The sequence below is a fragment of the Carassius gibelio genome, chromosome A20 (assembly GCF_023724105.1).
Source record: "Carassius gibelio isolate Cgi1373 ecotype wild population from Czech Republic chromosome A20, carGib1.2-hapl.c, whole genome shotgun sequence".
Lineage (NCBI taxonomy): Eukaryota > Metazoa > Chordata > Actinopteri > Cypriniformes > Cyprinidae > Carassius > Carassius gibelio.
The window spans coordinates 3,673,692-3,693,222 of NC_068390.1; the positions used below are offsets into that span (position 1 = coordinate 3,673,692).

Here is a 19,531-nt window from a genome sequence, read left to right on the forward strand (position 1 = left end):
TTACCATTTTGATTCTTTGTCTGCCTTGTTTCCATTAAAAGACCGTGACTGAGAGTCTCGCCTTTTGGTCCTCTTTTCTCATCCTTAACATTTATGACCTCAGGGTTAGATTATTGTAATTCTTTATTGGGTGGTTGTTCTGCACGCTTTGTAAACAAACTACAGCTAGTCCAAAATGCAGCAGCAAGAGTTCTTACTAGAACGAGGAAGTGTGACCATTTTAGCCCTATCAAAAAATAGATTTTAAAATATTGCTTAATATTTATAAAGCCCTGAATGGTTTAGCACCTCAGTATTTGAATGAGTTCCTTTTACATTATAATCCTCTAGCATTAGCACTCGTTAGAAAGCGTCAACACTCGTTAGCTTGTCATTAGCGTTTTCATTCGAACCTATCGCTGTTTTCTTTTCTCCTCTCCTCTCTCTTGCTCCAGTTTTTCACAAGTTCATCAAACAACTGTGGTAAGAATATTTAATCAAGCACGGTGATTATTTGCACCTCTTGTCACATTTACAGTTTATCTATCTCTGTCACAGATGAGGGATTCACATGTGATAAATGCAGGGAAATAGTTAGGCTGACAGTGAAGATTTCAGAATTAGAGACATGTAACCAAACTTTAATTGAGGACAGCAAGAATGTTAGGGCTTTAGATATGGCTTTGGATGCGTCTAGCTCAGGGATTCCTGTACATTGTTCGGTTCCGGCAACAGAGCTCCTGCAGCAGGGCAACTGGGTGACAGTGAGGCAGTGTAGTCGTGGGTCAAAACACTGCTCTTCTGTTCTGATCAAAACATTAAACAGGTTATCCCCACTCATTTATGCACCCACTGAGAAACCTGATACTCTAGTTATTGGTGATTCTATTGAACGAAACGTGAATATAGAGACACCAGCCAACATAGTCAAATGTTTACCGGTGTGTGAACTTGCAAGCATGATGTCAAAAAAACTAATATGCTCTGGTCCCCTCCCTGCTTACCGTGGTGACGAGATGCATAGCAGATTGTCATGACTCAATGGCTGGATGTCTAAGTGGTGCCCAGAGAATAACATAGGTTTCATAGACAATTGGACGAGCTTTTGGGGCAGACCTGACCTGGTTAAAAGAGATGGTCTTCATCCCTCCTGGGGTGGCACCGCTCTTCTCTCCAGAAATATGGCAAATAGTCTTAGTGTTTATACTTGACTAACTGGGGCCCAGGTCAGGAAGCAGACAGACTGGCTAAACCGACCGTCTGCTAGCTGCCTCACGTCACAGAGGTCAGTTAATTCTCAGCACATAGAGTGTCTGTTCCCTGAACTAGAAAATACAAAAAACGTCCAAACCAAGTTAAGATTAACAATTTAATTGAGGTTCAACAAATAAAAAACAGATGCAATACGGATAAACAAATGATAAAGCTTGGCTTATTGAAAAACCTTTCTACAAAAACACTTCTTGTAAAAAAATATGATCACTGATCATAATCTAGATGTGCTCTGTTTGACAGAAACCTGGCTAAAACCTGATGATTACATTATTTTAACAAAAACCGTCCAAACCAAGTTAAGATTAACAATTTAATTGAGGTTCAACAAATAAAAAACAGATGCAATACGGATAAACAAATGATAAAGCTTGGCTTATTGAAAAACCTTTCTACAAAAACACTTCTTGTAAAAAAATATGATCACTGATCATAATCTAGATGTGCTCTGTTTGACAGAAACCTGGCTAAAACCTGATGATTACATTATTTTAAATGAGTTCACCCCCCAAGATTACTGTTATAAACATGAGCCACATCTCAAAGGCAAAGGGAGAGGTGTTGTTTCAATTTATAACAACGTTTTCAGGATTTCAAGGGCAGGCTTCAAGTATAACTCGGTTGAAGTAATGGTGCTTCATATAACATTATCCAGAGAAACAAATGTTAATGATAAATGCCCTGTTATGTTTGTACTGGCTACTGCATACAGGCCACCAGGGCACCATACAGACTTTATTAAAGAGTTTGGTGATTTTACTTCCAAGTTAGTTCTGGCTGCAGATAAAGTTTTAATAATTGTTGATTTTAATACCCATGTTGATAATGAAAAAGATGCATTGGGATCAGCATTTATAGACATTCTGAACTCTATCGGGGTTAGACAACACGTTTCAGGACCTACTCATTGTCGAAATCATACTCTAGATTTAATACTGTCATATGGAATTGATGTTGATAGTGTTGAAATTATGCAGTCAAGTGATAATATCCCAGATCATTATTTAGTTTTGTGCAAACTTTATATAGCCAAATTTGTAAATTCTACTTCTTGTTACAAGTATGGAAGAACCATCACTTCTACTACAAAAGACTGCTTTTTAAGTTATCTTCCTGATGTATCCAAATTCCTTAGCATATCCAAAACCTCAGAACAACTTGATGATGTGACAGAAACTACGGAATCTCTCTTTTCTAGCATTTTAAATACAGTTGCTCCTTTACGCTTAAGGAAGGTTAAGGAAACCAGTATGTCACCATGGTATAATGAGCATACTCGCACCCTAAAAAGAACAGCCCGAAAAATGGAGCGCAGCTGGAGGAAAACAAAACTAGAGGTTTTTCGTATTGCTTGGCGGGAAAGTAACCTATCCTACAGAAAAGCATTAAAAACTGCTAGATCCAATTACTTTTCTTCTCTTTTAGAAGAAAACAAACATAACCCCAGATATTTATTCAATACAGTGGCTAAATTAATGAAAAATATAGCCTCAACAAGTGTTGACATTTCCCGACATCACAGCAGTAATGACTTTATGAACTACTTTACTTCTAAAATCGATACTATTAGTGTCACAGTGTCTGGTTTGTGTTCCCCGGAGATCCACTAGATGTCCTCCTTCCCCATGGTGTCTGTCACTTCATTAACCACATTCCTCATGTCTCTGCCTAATTCATTGCACCCAGCTGTCACTGGTTATCAATCATTACACTCTGTCTATTCCCCATTAGTGTTTGTCTCTCCCTGTGTATTTATACCCAGTCTGTCTTAGTATGTGTCAAGGAGTCCTTGTTTAATTATTGTCCGTCTCTTATCGTGCCCTTGCCTTGTGTCCGTGTTGGTTTATGTTTTGGATTTGTTGGATATCGACCCCTGCCTGGACTGTTTATTCTTTGGATTGCCCCTTTAATAAAGATGTACCCGCTAAAAAAAAAAAAAAAAAAAAAAAAGGAGTCGAGCCAGGTGTTCTTGGACCCTTCAGAGTCAGGGCTAGTCACCGATGACCTTCCAGAGTCAGGGCTAGTCATCGACAACCTTCCAGAGTCCGGGCTAGACACCGACAACCTTCCAGAGTCCGGGCTAGACACCGACGACCTTCCAGAGTCCGGGCTAGACACCGACGACCTTCCAGAGTCCGGGCTAGACACCGACGACCTTCCAGAGTCCGGGCTAGACACCGACGACCTTCCAGAGTCAGGGCTAGTCACCACTGACCTTCCAGAGTCAGGGCTAGTCACCGTTGACCCTCCAGAGTCAGGACTAGTCACCGTTAACCTTCCAGAGTCAAGTCAAGTCACCGGTGATCTTCAGGGACCGAGTCAAGTCACCGGTTATCTTCAAGGGCAGAGTCAAGTCACCGGTGATCTTCAAGAACAAATGCAATTCACCAATGATCTCCATGAAAAAATGCAAGTTGCCAATGATCTTCATGAGCAGAGTCAGACCACCAAGGATCTTCAGGAGCAGAGTCAAGTCTGCATTGATCTTCTGGAATCCAGTATAAACACCATAGGGTTGCCAGAGCCTCATCAGGTCCCAGTCGAACTCTATGAGCATCTGACGGATCCTGTTGTGGCCACGGAGGCTACTCTTAACTTGTTCAGATTCTTTGTTTCAGACTTGCCCAACCAGACTCGTCCTCCTGTGGGTCCGGCCGCACGGATGGGGTGGTCTTCTGCTCCGCCCTGGGGGGCTCCCACCCTGACCACACAGTTACGGTGGTCTTCTGTTCCACCCTGGGGGGCTTCCACCCTGACCATATGGCTGTGGTGGTCTTCTGCAAATCATCCTGATCTCCTGTGTTATTGTTGTTGTTTTTTGCTTTTTGTTTTTTTGTGTTCACTTCCAGTCATTCCCCCTTGTTAGCCTGGCCCTCCGTCCCTCCCCCTGAACCTCCTCCGGTCCACCTCCCTCCTTGTCTCCCTGTTTTAGGTTTGCACTTCTGGTGTCTGTTCCCCATTTTCATGTTCCTCTGGTCTCTGGTTTCCCCCAAAAAATTTCTGGCCCTCCGTCCCTCCTCCTGAGCCTCCACCTGTCCGCCTCCCTCCTGGTTTTGAAGTCTTGTCGTGGAGCGTCTGGGAGCCGCTCCGTAGAGGGGGGGTATTGTCATAGTGTCTGGTTTGTGTTCCCCGGAGATCCACTAGATGTCCTCCTTCCCCACGGTGTCTGTCACTTCATTAACCACATTCCTCATGTCTCTGCCTAAATCATTGCACCCAGCTGTCACTGGTAATCAATCATTACACTCTGTCTATTCCCCATTAGCGTTTGTCTCTCCCTGTGTATTTATACCCGGTCTGTCTTAGTATGTGTTACAGAGTCCTTGTTTAATTCATGTCCGTCTCTTATCGTGCCCTTGCCTTGTGTCCGTGTTTGTTCATGTTTTGGATTTGTTGGATATCGACCCCTGCCTGGACTGTTTATTCTTTGGATTGCCCCTTTAATAAAGATGTACCCGCTATTGGATCTTTCTCTGTGGTTTCCTGTATAGTGGCCGTGACAATTAGAAGAGATAAAATTGTAACCATTCAGCCGTCAGCTACAGTATCACATCAGACAGTGCACTATAGACCCCCTGAGGAACAGTTCCACTCATTCTCTACTATAGGAGAGGAAGAATTGTATAAACTTGTTAAATCATGTAAACCAACAACATGTATGTTAGACCCTATACCATCTAAGCTCCTAAAAGAGGTGCTTCTTAATTAACACCTGTGTTTTTTCAGAATTTAGCAGTAAGAAATTACTCGTCATCCAGTTTTTTATATTGACTATGCATTCCATTAGTTTTTCAAATCGCATTTTGACAACATTGATTTGTCAGAAGAAACCAATGTTTTCGTTCCTCTGAGCCAAACAGAAATGATTGGTGACGCTAGTCCCACCCCGGAGCACAGATTGATTCAAATTCTCCCATATTAAACCAATAAGTAGTCTTTTGAACTACTACTAAACATAGCCTATTGCTTTGGAAAATGAACGAAAACAAAGTGAAAGTAAAGTCTGTCGTGAGTGCATGAATACAAACACACAATAACACATTTGCATGAGAAATCTCAGAAAAAGCACAAAAAATACTCGACAGAGTACTTTGACATAAAACAAATCAAAAACAAGGATGAAACAGAGGTACATATCTGATAAAGCACTGGAATTTATGTCTTGGGTCGTTAGGCGATGTCCCGGTATAATCGATTCTGACAGATTACAGCCAAAGGATCGATCATTTATATTATCTATTGTATACTATGTAAATCATTATATAATTATACAGTTCATAAAGATAGTTGCACTATTTTTTTTCTGTTGCACTCTGAATATTTCTCACTCATTTTGTATGTTGTTTGTGAATCATTTGCACTGTTTTTGCACTGTATTGTTGAAGACAATTTGTGCAATTGTTTTTACTTTATGCTGCATAGTTTGTGTTTGTTGTTCATACTCAGATTGAAAATATATTTATCACAAGAAGAAAAAAGAAATGCAATTTATATTTAAAAGAAAATCTAAATGAATGTTTTATCCCTTCATTTGATAACCAGAAAAATTTAAATACACAACAGAATTTCTGAGGGGAAAAAAACATTTTATAAGGCTATTTTAAGACAATTTAATAAATGAAGTTGTTTTTTAGCATTTAAATAATTACACATGCTAAAAAAATAAAACATATGGTGAAGAAAAAATAAAACATTTCATAGGGCCCTAAACGTAATTTTTGTTAAACTTTTAATAAATTGCTGTGAAAATGTGTAAGTGTTATGAATTAAATTAATTAGACATGCTTTTTGATGAATAAAATTAAATGTAACCATTAAAAAGGAGTTGAGAAAAAAATAAAATGGATTTTATAGGGCCCTAAAAAAAGTAAAGTAATAAGTAGTGAAGTTACTTTTCAAATGCAGTAACTAGTAAAGTAATCTCATTACAATTTACAGAAGTAACTAGTAACTAGTAAATAATTACATTTTTTGAGTAAAGCGATATAGTTGACTTGATTGCAAATAAATGCACAGACACTATATAACTGAACAGAGATGAAATCACTGAATTCAGTGATGAACTGCCTTTAACTATCATTTTGCATTATTGACACACTGTTTTCCTAATGAATGTTGTTCAGTGCTTTGACGCAATGTATTTTGTTTAAAGCACTATATAAATAAAGGTTACTTGACTTGACTTCTGTTTTTGCTTTGTCATTATGGTGTATGGAGTGTGGAAAAAAAAGTAATTCAAAGAAGTTTAACATAAGGGCTGCAACATAACAAAATTTGTAAAAAGGTACTGTATAAGGAAATACTACTTACATTTTTCTACTTAAACATTTAATGTTTAATTTAATGCAATAATTTACTGTGTGTTTCTTTGTAATTGTTTACAAAATTTCAGAGCAATTGAGTGAAAATTGTTTATAAACCTTTTGTATTTCAGTGGTCCACTGTTAAAAAAACAGTGACTAATCAGGACTTAAGAATTGTATAGACAATATATGCATATTGTACATATTTTGTATTTCTTGCAATAATGAACTTGAAATGCTTCAATGCATTTATTGTGCCAAGTTATATGGACCCAAACTATTTAGTAGTGCAATAGTTTATATTCAATCTTCTAATACAATTATACAATTGTTTGTATTTTGACAGGTTTTAGTATTATTGTTATTATTATCATTATTATTTATCTGTAATTAATTCCTAAAGCTCAAACAGAAGAGCACAGTGCTGGCAATACAAAGGTGACAAATTGCTAACCTAATCATTCAGCTGACTCATGTGGATCTGGAATGCACAAACATAACTTGGAATCATTTTGCCATATCATGCAGTGATAATGAAAAGAGTATCAATTAACTCTTTGTGTTCTTTTTTATTTACATAATTTATGTGACATTTATTTAATTCATATAGACCTAAAGTTTCAGTGCATTTCAATGCTGATCTAATGTATCATCCAAGAAACATGTTGTTTGTTATCAATAAACATAAAATATGTATTTATTTCTTCCGTGCCTATTTAAAAGATGCACTAAAGAAACCAATAGTTGCAAACATTATTTTTACAATATAAGACAACATAGATAAATATTTGGTGGTCCTCAGTGACACTTGGAGAAACAGACCAGAAACTGTTATGTCACACTTGTACTCTGGTGGGGTGGTGATCAGACTGTCCAAATATACTATTCATGTTTGCAAACTGCTAGCTGACCTAGGTCCATATTGAGTCAAGTTAAATGTTACACAAGCTGTTCACCGCTCTCAAGTAATACATTAAACAAGACATTGATTTTTTTTTTCTCCTATGAAGAATATATGACATACATCCAATATTGTACATAACAGCTGTTACTAGAGTAATAATCTCCAAAGGTACATAGTTGTATTGTTTTCACAGCTAAAAGTGTACAATATACATTGTACACATAATACATGTATAAATTAGAAAGAATGTCTCTACTTGTATGCATCTGTCCCCACCCACACCCCCAGTTTGGCCCTTTTTCCATTTGGGACCAAAGTCCTGTGGTTGCCCATAAATTAAAGCTCTTCCACTGAGCACAACACTTCGGCAGTCCAACTAGATTCTCCAGTATGGGTTTCATCAGAGCGGTGGCTGCTGCAGTCTTGTTAGCTGTGCTTGGCCAGGCAGCAGTAGTGACTGAGAATGGTCTTCCTATTCAGTGGGACAAAGCCCCAAGCGAGCTTTCCCAACTGCCCACAGTCGACGGGGTGATCCAGGTAAACCCATGGGACTACTTACAGAGAATGGCCTTGTACAAGTCGATGATCAATTCTACTGATCCCTATATGAGCTCCATGGGCCCTGGAGAGAAAGAGAGTCCTCTGTGGAGTCTTCCTCTGCAGCTGGGCTGGAAACTCAAATCAGGTATGATCAATTACCTCTCAGATGTAACAATAAGAAGCAAGTCTCTATAAGTGAGAGTTGTTTGAAGTGAAACAATGTCTTTTGCTTTATATCAGAATCAAACTAGCCAAATATTCCAGTTATGATTAATTGTTTATTCCTGAGAACGTGCAGAACCCATTAAACATGCATCTTACTGTATAGTATGTAGACTATAAACATATAAACACAGGAACGGTGATAATGCGAATTCTAGTGTATGTAGGCGGTTGGGTATGACATGTTTTGAATTTGATTGAAGATATTTAACTCTATAAGGACATTCAGCTTTGGTTGTCACCTGTTTCAAATGCCATCACAGGCCGGCTGACTGACCCAAGCCCTGGCAGTAGCAGCACTTGTGGATTGGAAAGTTCAGAGCCAGTTTGCATCTCTCCTCAGAGCTGGTATGCATGTAAGTGCGGTTCTATATTTGCTAGAATAACTAGATGGATGTGAACTGTCCTGTCTTTTCTCATTCGGGCACTTTCGCTGTCTCTAGGTATGAACTACTACCTATCCGTGCTTCCCTTCCTGGCAGCAGTTCAGACAGGGGTAGCTGGGAAGGGTGAGACTCAGCTGCACATCCAGGCTCCAGCAGAGGAGGCTCAAGATTACTGCTCCAGCTACACAGACTGCTCCACCAAACATCCTGATGCCATGACTAAGTGGGAAACATTTTTCCAGGTATCATGTTTTTTTGTTGTTGTTGTTAAGTTTTTACTTTAGATGCACATTTAGGGTGAATTCAGGTCAAATGGGACTGGGAAAGCATCCTAATTAACATGAATTAACCCTACATTTGTTAATTTAGCAATTGCCTTTTTTTCTAAAGTGAAACGTTTATATTTAAGAAGACCAATACAGTGTCAAGCAGTAATAGCAATTATCATGCATACACATATTTGTGTGCACCACAAGACTATATCCACTTTATGTGAACTCCCCATAAAAATAAATGAATTAATAACAAAAATAAAAACATAAGAGAGAAAATTTCACAGTGCCTATACATAGTGGGCTCCAAAAGTTGGTGACCACACATTGCAGATCAATGACAAATGAATATATTTATTATAAAATGAAGAATACTTCATTCTCTAGGTCACTAACTGGATTTTAGAAAAATTGTGATACTGATCATGTACTTATTTGTGCAAAAGATTGTTTTATGTGTTCCTCTATAGTCTTTGCAGCACATCAATAACTCTGACGACACAGATTTCAACAAGAAGGACAAGATTCTGGGACTGTTGTGGGCAGCAGAAGAGGCGTCTCTACAAACGGCCTCATTGGCTTGCAGTGAAAGGTCCATATATATTGAAGACCATATGGATATATATATACCATATATATAAGGTCCATACACACACACACACACACACACACACACACACACTTAATAAAGCATTCAAACTCTTGCTCGAATGACATCATGCCATTCACTTTATCCAAATGTGACTCTGGACCACAAAACTGGTCTTATGTCGCTGGGGTATATTTGTAGCAATAGCCAAAAATACATTATATAGGTCAAATTATAGATTTTCTAATTTATGTCAAAATCCATTAGGATAAAGATCATGTTCCATAAAGATATTTTGTAAACTTCCTACTGTAAATATATCAAAACTTAATTTGGACAAATTTAAATGCGATTTTCTCAATATTTAGATTTTTTGCACCCTCAGATTTCAGATTAGTATTCGTTGTATATCAGCCAAATATTGTCCTATCCTAACAAATCATACAATGGAAATCTTATTTATTCAGCTTTCAGGTGATGTGTTTGAACAATATACCCTTATTACAACTTTTGTGATCCAGGGTCACAAATATGTGTGGATCTTCTTCCTGTCTCAGCTTGGCAGCTGCCTGATGTTGTAATAAAGCTTCTTTAACCCTGTGCTGTAGGCAGAAGTTGTACTCGTCTCCTGAGGTGCGCTTTGGACAGGGTTGGCTCAGCTCGGCAGCATATGTAGCAGCTTCTCATTTCCACGCTAACATTGAGAAGTCCGAGAAGTACATGGCTCCTCTGCCGAGCCGAGTGCTGAAGGAGTCTGATAGCCCACCCAAAATTACCGATCTCAGCGCTGAGGAGAACCACACACTCCACATCTTAGGCTGGATGAACAGTGTGAATCAACTGCTTGGTAAGAATAGCAGAGGAAATGGAGGGAGGGAGAAAAGTTAAACAAACGGGGTCCAGAAGTCTGAGACCACTAGTGAATTGCTGATTGCTGAAAATTCATTTTTCTTATCCACTGAATTAAAGTTATTTATTTGGAAACAGGTGGTTCCCTTGTGAATCTCTGGCGGAGAGCGATGTGTTCACCTCAGGCTCGGGAGAAAGGTCAAGGTCTTCTTTACGACCTCATTCTTGACCCCAAGTTCCCTGGTACCAGTCTGATGGCAATCCTGACTGAGATGAGCACAAGCTGCTGACACATTATCTGTTAACGCTGTTAACATTCTCTAATAGATATAAAAACCTGGTAGAATAAACCTGTTTCTAGCTGTGAATAAGAGCTGTGTACATCAAACAGCTCATTCATCTGCAGATGTTGGCTGTGTCCACAACAGATATGTTTCCATGACAGGCAGTCTATCTTTACACTCTCATTTGTATCTTTAACAAAATAAAGACAAGAGAAAACAATCAAACATGGCGCCTTTCTCCTTTATTCAAAATACACCAGAAAATGTGGTTCCTTTCTCCACAAAATAATGTAAAAAAATACACCCACTTTCAATTCTATGATATATAACAACACTGTACAGAAAGACTGTGCCTTTTTTAGGTCTGAGATAAATATATCTTTAAGTTAACAAAAACGAATGATTCCTCTGAAAGCATTACTTAATAAAAACAGCTGTCACTGTGGCGGTACCCTTTTAAACGGTACTTCAGGTACTAATAAGCACCATTTAATAAATAAGGTATAAAAGTGGACCTCTTGAAAAGTCACTACTCCAGCGACAGCTTTTGTACATTTATTTGTATCTTTTCTGAGCGTGCATGATCCGCAAACCATTCTCCCCAAGCGCAGCTGCAGCCTGGAGAGACACGGGTGCTCGCAGAGACTTGGCTACAGAAACAGCTTTGTTGTCATTGCATTTTTGTCCATTGGCGATACATTTGAACAGTTTGAATTCAATTTTAATTCCCATCATAAACCACGTGGACAGGGTGGTGGCGTTTCATAAAATTCATTGTAATACATTAACACTACATTAACCATGCTAAACTGAGCTTTTGCCATCTGTACAGTGATGTGTATTTGCCTGCCTTGGATGTGATTTTATCATTCAGTCTACAACCCTGTTGAGATTTTTTAAGTACCAATTGCTTCTCTGGTGATACACAACTATATACCTCAAAATAAAACGTTTTTTTCTTTTGAAGTTCTTCTTTTAAAAATCTGCTTTTAAAGAAGTGGCCACACAGATCTACAGGTTCTGGCCGCTGAAATGAATGTGACTTTCTTTTTATTGAATAATGTGTCGACGGGAAATATTTGTCATGTATGGTAGGCAGTGAATATATGTATAAATATGACATCTAAAATTGGAAGATTACGTACTGTGTGCTTCACCAGACTATACTTATTAGCATTTCATAACAAACAGTATACAGTTAATACAAGCACCATAATATACAATGGCTCTTATCACAGATTCAGGGAAAGGATTTGGATGAGTAACCTGCATGAAAACAGGGTCAGACCATCAACCGACCAAGCAAAGATGATGCTGAACTAATCTACTTTATCCTGTTGACTCCAAGCGTGGCATTAATCCCATTAAGAGAAGCATTTCCAAAAAGCACAGATTTGGATCTCATATCTCGGTTCTCCTCCAGGGCTAATAATACAGTTCTGAACTGGGATTTAAAAACATGAAAGACCTTAAGCTAATAAATTATTTGCATTCCATCAGATTTATAGTAATGTGCTTATTAAATAGACTTTGGCCATGTCAGTCACGTCATGTGAAATTGAAGCAAGTGGGTTTGGAACACAGCCCTAGTGAACTCTGTGTGTGTTGAACCATGTTGTGTTACTTATATTGTGTTACTCGGTTTTCCTTTGCCCATGTTAATGTTTTGCTCACTGAATGTCCTCCTTATACCGTCAAGCTGATCTTCATTTATGTATTCATAATCATGGACATCACTGTCGTCATCTTCGAGTTTTGTGATGGATATGTTTTCCAGACTTCGGCCCTTGGGAAGATCTGAGGGGGAATCAAACGCTAAAAAGTGAAGTGTATACTTTATATATATTTTTTATATTCATGAAAATATGTAGCCTAAATATGTAGAGCTAATGACAAATATTATAAAATAGTGGGTTGATCTCCTTAAAAGAGTACATTGCTCCGTTTGTTTGAACATCTTGACAAACATAGTGAGTCTGGCGCCAGTGGCCAAATTTGATTATAGCATGTGTTTCTATGACTTCATATAACTGATAAACACTGAAGAGGGATGTAGAAAAATGTTCCTACCTTTCTGCAGGGTAGGCTTTGGGAAAAGGACTGGACTAATGGGAATCTTTTTGTTGTTTCCATTTTTTGAGTCACTGCATTGCATGAAGTCATCTCGCTTGAAAGGTTCAACACAATGACTCTGTCACAGGGATGAGAGAACATTATGAAATGACACTGTATATAATAAGTGAATATAAAAGTTCCATTATTGTTTTTTTATGTTTGTTTTTTAGATGTAATCAGTCTTTTTAACACTCTTAGTACAAATCATGGACAAACAGATTGTCAGATAGCAGATTTGGGGGGGGGGGGGGGGGTGACACAAATAAACAACATCAACAAATCCTGTTGAGGAAAAAGACTAATTTCAATTAATTGAACTGATGTCTACACATAACATAAAAATGTATGCAATGCAGTATATATTGTTTTGGAACATAAGCATCATAGTGCCATATAAACATTCATGTAGTACACATCATTACAGTCCAGGCTTAAAATGCTACAATCAGTTTTTATACAGTTTTTAATAATAAATCCCAACTATGTCTTTCTATCCTCCTCCTACTATGTCTGTGAGATCTGTCTGTAAAATAACATCTTGTTTGAACAGTTCAGTTCTTATTGCAATCCACTAGGAGGCGCTTAGCAGTTTAATAAGCCTTCTACCACATTAGAGTGCACGTCACTGTTAAATGAGCTTCTCTCATATATCAGTGTGTGTGATCATTTTCTGCAACTGTTCAGTGAGGGGGGTTTATTTATTGTTCTGTACATACAATTAATTTTAATGTGCATTTAAAATGCAGATCTGCATGCATGTTCAGCTTGTTCCATATGTAAGGAGGTCTCTGAAAAATATTCTGACATTAAAAACTGGATCTTTTCATCTTTTCAGATTTCAAATATTAAAATAATTTTTTAACAATTATTTTGAATATAATGCACTGTCAATCATTTAAGAGAATTCCTATTTACATAATGCATTTCCATGCATCAATGTATTATCTGAATGCATTAGCAGAAGTATTTTTTTTTTTTTTTGTCCAAGTTAGAAAATATCTGCCATCTGCTACTTAATAAACCACACAATAAATCGATCTTGTTTTAAGGACATTTAAACTCATGACTTAAAATAATTTTTGCAGTTTAGCACATTAACCATACCATGGGTAAATTTTAATGCTTCAGTATTTTGCACTTTAAAAAGTTCTGTGAATGAAACTGCTGCACTTGGCTTAGCATGAAACTATCTCTACTCTCTCCCAAAACCTGCAGTGTACACAAGCTCTTAAATAGCCCTTTAAATGATTTACAGTAAGCAGTCTGAGTCTCATAACCTAACTATTTCCGTGAAGTCAGGTCCACTTTGGAGCTTACTCTGGCTAAGAAACCCAAAGATCTCGTTTGGCTATTGCTTCTATACAAAATATTCTTTCACACATGTAAAGCCACGAATCCATGAGCTACTTTCAAATGCAGACTGATGAAAACATTAGTACCCTGACTCCAGGATGTTGCACAAAGCCTGGTGATTTCAGCCAGCTCTAGTCATTTCCTACGCAGTATACATCAGATGGCCGTCCAATGTTGTGGTCCCAAAATACAATGAATTATACAGGAACAATGACAGCGAAATAAACATCCTACGCTATTCTACTGGCTAACAAGCCAATAAACTCTAAATAACTGCTTTATAAACACTATCTTCTTTTACAGATCATTGTGGATCTTCAGTTTTGCTTTGTTGCTAATTTATGAATGTTCACCGAACCAAGAGGCTTGCTATTGTTAGGTGTCATAGCACAGGGATGAAGGGATGAAGAGTGAACACAAAATACAATGAAATACAGTTTACCTGTGGAGAGCAGCTGGAGCTCTCACTGTTTGCGCTCTCAGATCTGGATGACAGCATTTTGGGGGGTCGTGGTGGAGGGGCTTTGGGTTTTTTGGGAGGCCGTGGAGGGGGTGTGATAGTAGATACGGCGTACCTCCTGAGTGTGTAGTAACAGTCCTCTGAGATCTCCTCAATGGCTGAATTTCCACTACTTATTGGATTCTCGCCATCCCAGCGCTGTTTTATGTTGAGAATCAAGTCTGTGCGATTGACTGGCACCTCTCTGAACTCTGAGAGCTCAGTGTTTGAAATGAGGAGGCAAGGATCAGAGATCTCTTCCTCAATGTGCAGACCAGGTGCTCCAGCCAAAACGTCCACCTTCAAAGAGAGGTCACGCACTGACACATTGACGTTGAAGGGCAGCGGAAACCATCGGCATATTTCCGTAATGGTGTATTGACGCTTGTCTTTAACCAGCTCCATGAACCCCCCCTCTAAACACATTGGGAGGCGCACAGACTCCTTCACCTCCGTCTTTTGGCTTTTCTCTGTAACTTTCAGACATTGAAAAGCATCAGCTGTCCTCTTGGTCCCATTGTGTGAAAGCACACAGCTTTTGCCTTTCGTCACTATGAACTCATCTCCAGCATAAACAGAAGTGAGTCCGTTGTACACAGACTCAAACTCCCTGGTGGCGACCACACGTATGTGCTCGGTCTCGCTGCGCGCGCGCTCCAGGTCGTAGGCGGTGGGGAACTGCCGCGGCCGGCGCTTGAAGCGTCCATTGTAGGACTCTGGAATAAGAAAGTGTCTTGTGGATTCACGGCCCATTTCCGAGGCCAGTATTCGTTTTGCATAGAAAGCGCGATGAATGATCACCTGGTTGGAACTGAAAAGCATTTCCAGCTCTGGCGAAAGCTTAAAAGGTCTTTCACATGACAACTTGGCCACCACAGGAAAAAACTCTGGAGGACTCTTGAAAACATCCATAAGAGAGAGAGGCTGCACAAAGGAGTCACAGTCAAACTGCTCAGTGACATCCACCACCTCCACGTCCAGATTTGATGGGACAAGAATAATCTTGTCACTGACTGTGGGACGAAAGAGTAAACACAGAGAACAGACGTGAGCAGAACTTGTGTAAGCCAATTATCTGAACGCTTTCATGCACAAATTGTCCCATTGAATAAAATGTGAAGCAAAAACATTAAAAAGCCCTAAACCTAGCCAGTTTTTGTCATGTCTATTTTTTTTTACACTATAAGTTCCCTTTATTTAACATTAATGCATTAACTGACATTAAACAATGAAGAATACATTTTGCAATTGTTTTTATTTACTAAAATTAGTTACAGTATTGATAAATCTTTATAACGTTAATTGATCAAAATACAACTGTTCATTGTTGGTTCTTGTTATATCGAGTCTATTTGAACAGATACAACTTTTCATTTTATTAATGTAAATGTTTAGATTAATACATGCTTTAGAAGTAGTTATCAGTGTTAGCTAATTTTATTTATCAGTGTTAGCTAATTTAATAACTAACGTTATCAAACGTGAACTTATTGTGAAGTGTCACCAAAATCTCTAAACGTCCTTTAAATAAGATCAATTTACTTGAAAAGTAAAAAGAATTATATTATCTCTTGCTTTCAGAGATACCTAACTAAGATTATAGTAATAATAAATACGGCAGTGAAAAAAATAAAATTCAAAAGGAAAACCAATTTATTTTTCTCACACCACTGACAAATAATTCTTTCATGATTAAAGCATAAAGCTCATTTAAATTGTTGCTGAATTTCTCTATAAACAAGACTTAATACACATCTTTGGTTCTTTTTAAGGAGTTTAGATATTTTTACAGGAAAACATGTTGGGCTATAATAACTATATTTGTGTACACCACTACAATAGAAATAAAACTAGTGTCATACTCACGTCGTGTAACAGCCTTTAGTTCATACACAGGGCTCAGCTTCAGCTCCCCAGACACATTCGCCAGCAAATTCGAGAATAAGAAGTCCTTCTTGGGTAGAGTTTTGACCTCCGTTACAATCCTCTTTCTGCCTTTGGAGATTTTCCACTCCGCTATCTCTTTCAGGGTGTAAAACTGGTTGTCCTGGCACTCTGTGAAGTGTCCTTGCTGGGAGAAGCTCAGGCTGAAGCAGATCTTGGGCTCTCTGTGTAGCAGCTCACATTGCACACGTCCACCGTTGAGCTCGTTGGTGACGGAGGTGATTCTGAAGCTGTCTCCCTTCCTGACGACACCCTGTGCCAGCTGAATTTCCAAACCGCTGAGGAAAACGGGCTGGGACAGTCTGTGGGAGCTGATCTTGAGCGAGTCTGCTATCTCTTGTATGCTTCGGTACGGCTGACTGTCAGCCACCAGTTTGAACAAACCTGACACATAGAGTACAAAGTTAAATCACTCCAAGAACCAAAAGTGGTGACAAAATACAGAATGTGGATTACACACTGTACACTATATCCGACTTAACCAAGAGAAGATAGAGCTTTTTATCCTCAAGGTGTTCCAGCACTGCAGTATCACTTGACCAATCGGCACAAGATTGTCATGGAAAATACTACAGGGTTACGATGAGCAGCTGACGGTCACAGATCACAAAGACAGAAGGATCAAACTTCTGCACGTAACCGGTAACACAGCACTGGGTTCGCTTTAATGAACCCAAGACTGCACAAATTATCTCTTTGTATATTAGTCGCTCTTCACATCAGGCTCAGGACAATGATATTAGGGTCACACTTTAGTTTATGGACTAACTATTAATGACTTTTGCCTCATTTATAGTTAGTTGTTAAGTTTAGGTATGTGTAGGATCTTAATATGTGCTTTATAAGTACTACTAGTAATATGCATGCTAGCTAATAGTGAGGATTTGTTCTTAAAATAAAGTGTTGTCTATATCTGTGTACAGAATATTTTTGTGTGTGTGTATTTGTGTGCACCATCACACTTCCTCTCACTTTTACTCCTCGACACTCAACATCATCAGAGACACACAAGCACTTTTGTGAAACATTGTTCTTCGCTGGTGGAATGATCTTCACTGTGCTACTCGAACAGCCGAGTCCCAAGTTAAGAAACGGGATGATTGTTACACGAAGTGAGTTGTTACACTTTCACTTTAACCGTTATGAAATAAGTCCCACTCTTCTGAAGTTCAAATAGAAGTTGTACAGATATGAAGAATAAATATACGCAAACAAATTTAAAAAATGAAGGTACTGTAGGTAAATTTTAATTTCAGCTTATTGTGTAACTTAATGCATTTTATGTGACAGAACTGGCATGAGCAGAAGCAAAAGATGATCTTATTCAGTTTGATCTGTAGCATTTATACCAAAGGTAGAATTATCGTGGATGAGCAGACGATGAGATTTGAAACACGACTTCCTCCATTTACATCTTTTGGACCCACAAAGACTGAACAAAATGAAAAGCCGACATCTGACACGACTGTGAAAGTAACATGCACACGCACACTTCAAAATAGGTTTTTGTCGTCTTTAGACTATGTTTTATGTACTTGCAATTATTTTATGTATGTAAACTGCTTGTTTAAAAAAAAAAGAAAAAAAAAATTGTTACATATTTTAAATATTTCAATGTAGAAGTCTTTAATCTGTTGTTAATCATATGTTTAAAAAAAGTTCAAATGAATTCATTAACAAAACAAATCCATGTCCAAATGATCAACTGATGACAGATAAATTGTAGATTTCTGTAGCTAATGATCAGTGGAAGGTGCTTCTGAAGTTCAGCTATTTCTGGTCGTTTTAAACAGATATATTTTAACCAACGATACCTGGATCACTTTCTAAGCACAAATAATACCTGGGAATTCTACAGGAATCTCAATCTCAGTGTTGCTGGAGGTCTGAGCAGTGAATCTGGTGATGGTGAAATCAATGACTTTCAGCAAATCTCCCGTTGAAAAAGAGCACTCTCTTCCAAACATCTCATACACGCATCCTGAAAAAGAAGCAGTTGGTAAAGTGTTTCAAGCACATTCAGCATTCCAGTCCATTTGGTTTCGATTGCAGTAAAACCATTTCTTCAGTTCTGCACCAGCACTGGAGTGCTATTGTGAGCAGTTAAATGACATCACAAACGACATATTACAGACTAAAAGGATCTAGAAAAAGATCAGAAAGAAGTGGGTTTCCGCTCGGCATCATGTGGTTTGAAAATGAATGCAAATTTGTTTCTTCAGCTGATAATTTCAATACTTTTTTTTTTCTTGCTACCTCTTAAACATGTTTTAGGATGTATTTGTGAAAGATGCTATTGTTTTACATCATACGGAAGAACAGGCCTGACTTCGAAGCTTAAACACAGATTGTGTAAAAGGATTATGTTGCCTATTTTGCCTTTTATTTATTTATTTTTTTTAAAGCAGAAAACGTATTATGAATAAATACTATTAGTTTTTCACCATTTCATCCGTTTCTCACCTACACAATTAAGTGTACTCAAGCGCTTCTAGCTTTTACAATGTTGGAAATGCATAACTACAGCTATTATTTGACTGAAGAGCAGATGAATTCTGAGCAGATAACGCTGGAATTTTACTCTTACCTTGATAATATATTCCTGACTGGATCTGAAGCACTCTGGGGAACATTTTACGATCCAGAACCTGCGTGAATTCATGCAGCGTCGTAGCCATCTTCTGCTGCGCTTTTACAAGGAGATGCTTTTAAAGCTTAGGGTGGGCTGAGAGAAGAGGCGCTGTCCCTTGTGAATCCATAAAATGTCCCGTAAGAGGGTTAACGGAGGGCTAGATGTCAGAGGAACTCCCAGGATGCCCTTTGCCCCCTCCAGACGCCCCTTGAGCTCAGCAGTGCAGACGGAGAATGAGACTGAAGCATCCTGCGCAGCACAGGAGGACAGGAAGCCGAGTACAGCTCGAATACCACAACTCAACGCATTGTTAAGCGAAGCTGCACCGGGTATCTGCAAAAATACTATGACATACACAGATCCCACATCCTCTGCCTGACTTCATGAC

General features: G+C 38.5%; 2 protein-coding genes across 3 annotated transcripts; one reads left to right on the forward strand and one right to left on the reverse strand.

The window, feature by feature from the left end:
* Window positions 1-7,794: 7,794 nt before the first annotated feature.
* Window positions 7,795-10,825, forward strand: leg1.1 (liver-enriched gene 1, tandem duplicate 1). The gene is made up of 6 exons (XM_052535829.1): window positions 7,795-8,143; window positions 8,484-8,576; window positions 8,664-8,848; window positions 9,349-9,470; window positions 10,076-10,314; window positions 10,455-10,825. The coding sequence occupies exons 1-6, from the start codon at window positions 7,849-7,851 to the stop codon at window positions 10,604-10,606; spliced, it is 1,086 nt and encodes a 361-aa protein (XP_052391789.1). The 5' UTR covers window positions 7,795-7,848; the 3' UTR covers window positions 10,607-10,825.
* themis (thymocyte selection associated) lies at window positions 10,820-19,461 on the reverse strand. 2 transcript variants are annotated; one of them, XM_052535827.1, is made up of 6 exons: window positions 19,099-19,461; window positions 18,355-18,492; window positions 16,434-16,895; window positions 14,511-15,580; window positions 12,671-12,791; window positions 10,820-12,415 (listed from the first exon to the last, which is right to left on the reverse strand). In XM_052535827.1, exons 1-6 carry the CDS (start codon window positions 19,187-19,189, stop codon window positions 12,225-12,227), a joined length of 2,073 nt encoding a protein of 690 aa, XP_052391787.1. In that variant the 5' UTR covers window positions 19,190-19,461; the 3' UTR covers window positions 10,820-12,224. The 2 variants fall into 2 exon arrangements, with proteins under 2 accessions (XP_052391787.1, XP_052391788.1); XM_052535828.1 differs by having other exon boundaries at window positions 10,822-12,397; window positions 19,099-19,459.
* Between the last annotated feature and the right edge of the window lie 70 nt (window positions 19,462-19,531).

Bases quoted from the DNA above. Each gene is read 5' to 3' on its own strand.
- themis (XM_052535827.1), bottom strand. From the start codon at position 19,189: ATGGCTACGACGCTGCATGAATTCACGCAGGTTCTGGATCGTAAAATG. The intron at 18,493-19,098 runs GTAAGAGTAAAA...CTTCTTTTTCAG, and splicing joins GTCAGGAATATATTATCAAG to GATGCGTGTATGAGATGTTT. The intron at 16,896-18,354 runs GTATTATTTGTG...TCTATGTGTCAG, and splicing joins GATTCCTGTAGAATTCCCAG to GTTTGTTCAAACTGGTGGCT.
- leg1.1 (XM_052535829.1), top strand. From the start codon at position 7,849: ATGGGTTTCATCAGAGCGGTGGCTGCTGCAGTCTTGTTAGCTGTGCTT. The intron at 9,471-10,075 runs GTCCATATATAT...CCTGTGCTGTAG, and splicing joins TCATTGGCTTGCAGTGAAAG to GCAGAAGTTGTACTCGTCTC. The intron at 10,315-10,454 runs GTAAGAATAGCA...ATTTGGAAACAG, and splicing joins CAGTGTGAATCAACTGCTTG to GTGGTTCCCTTGTGAATCTC.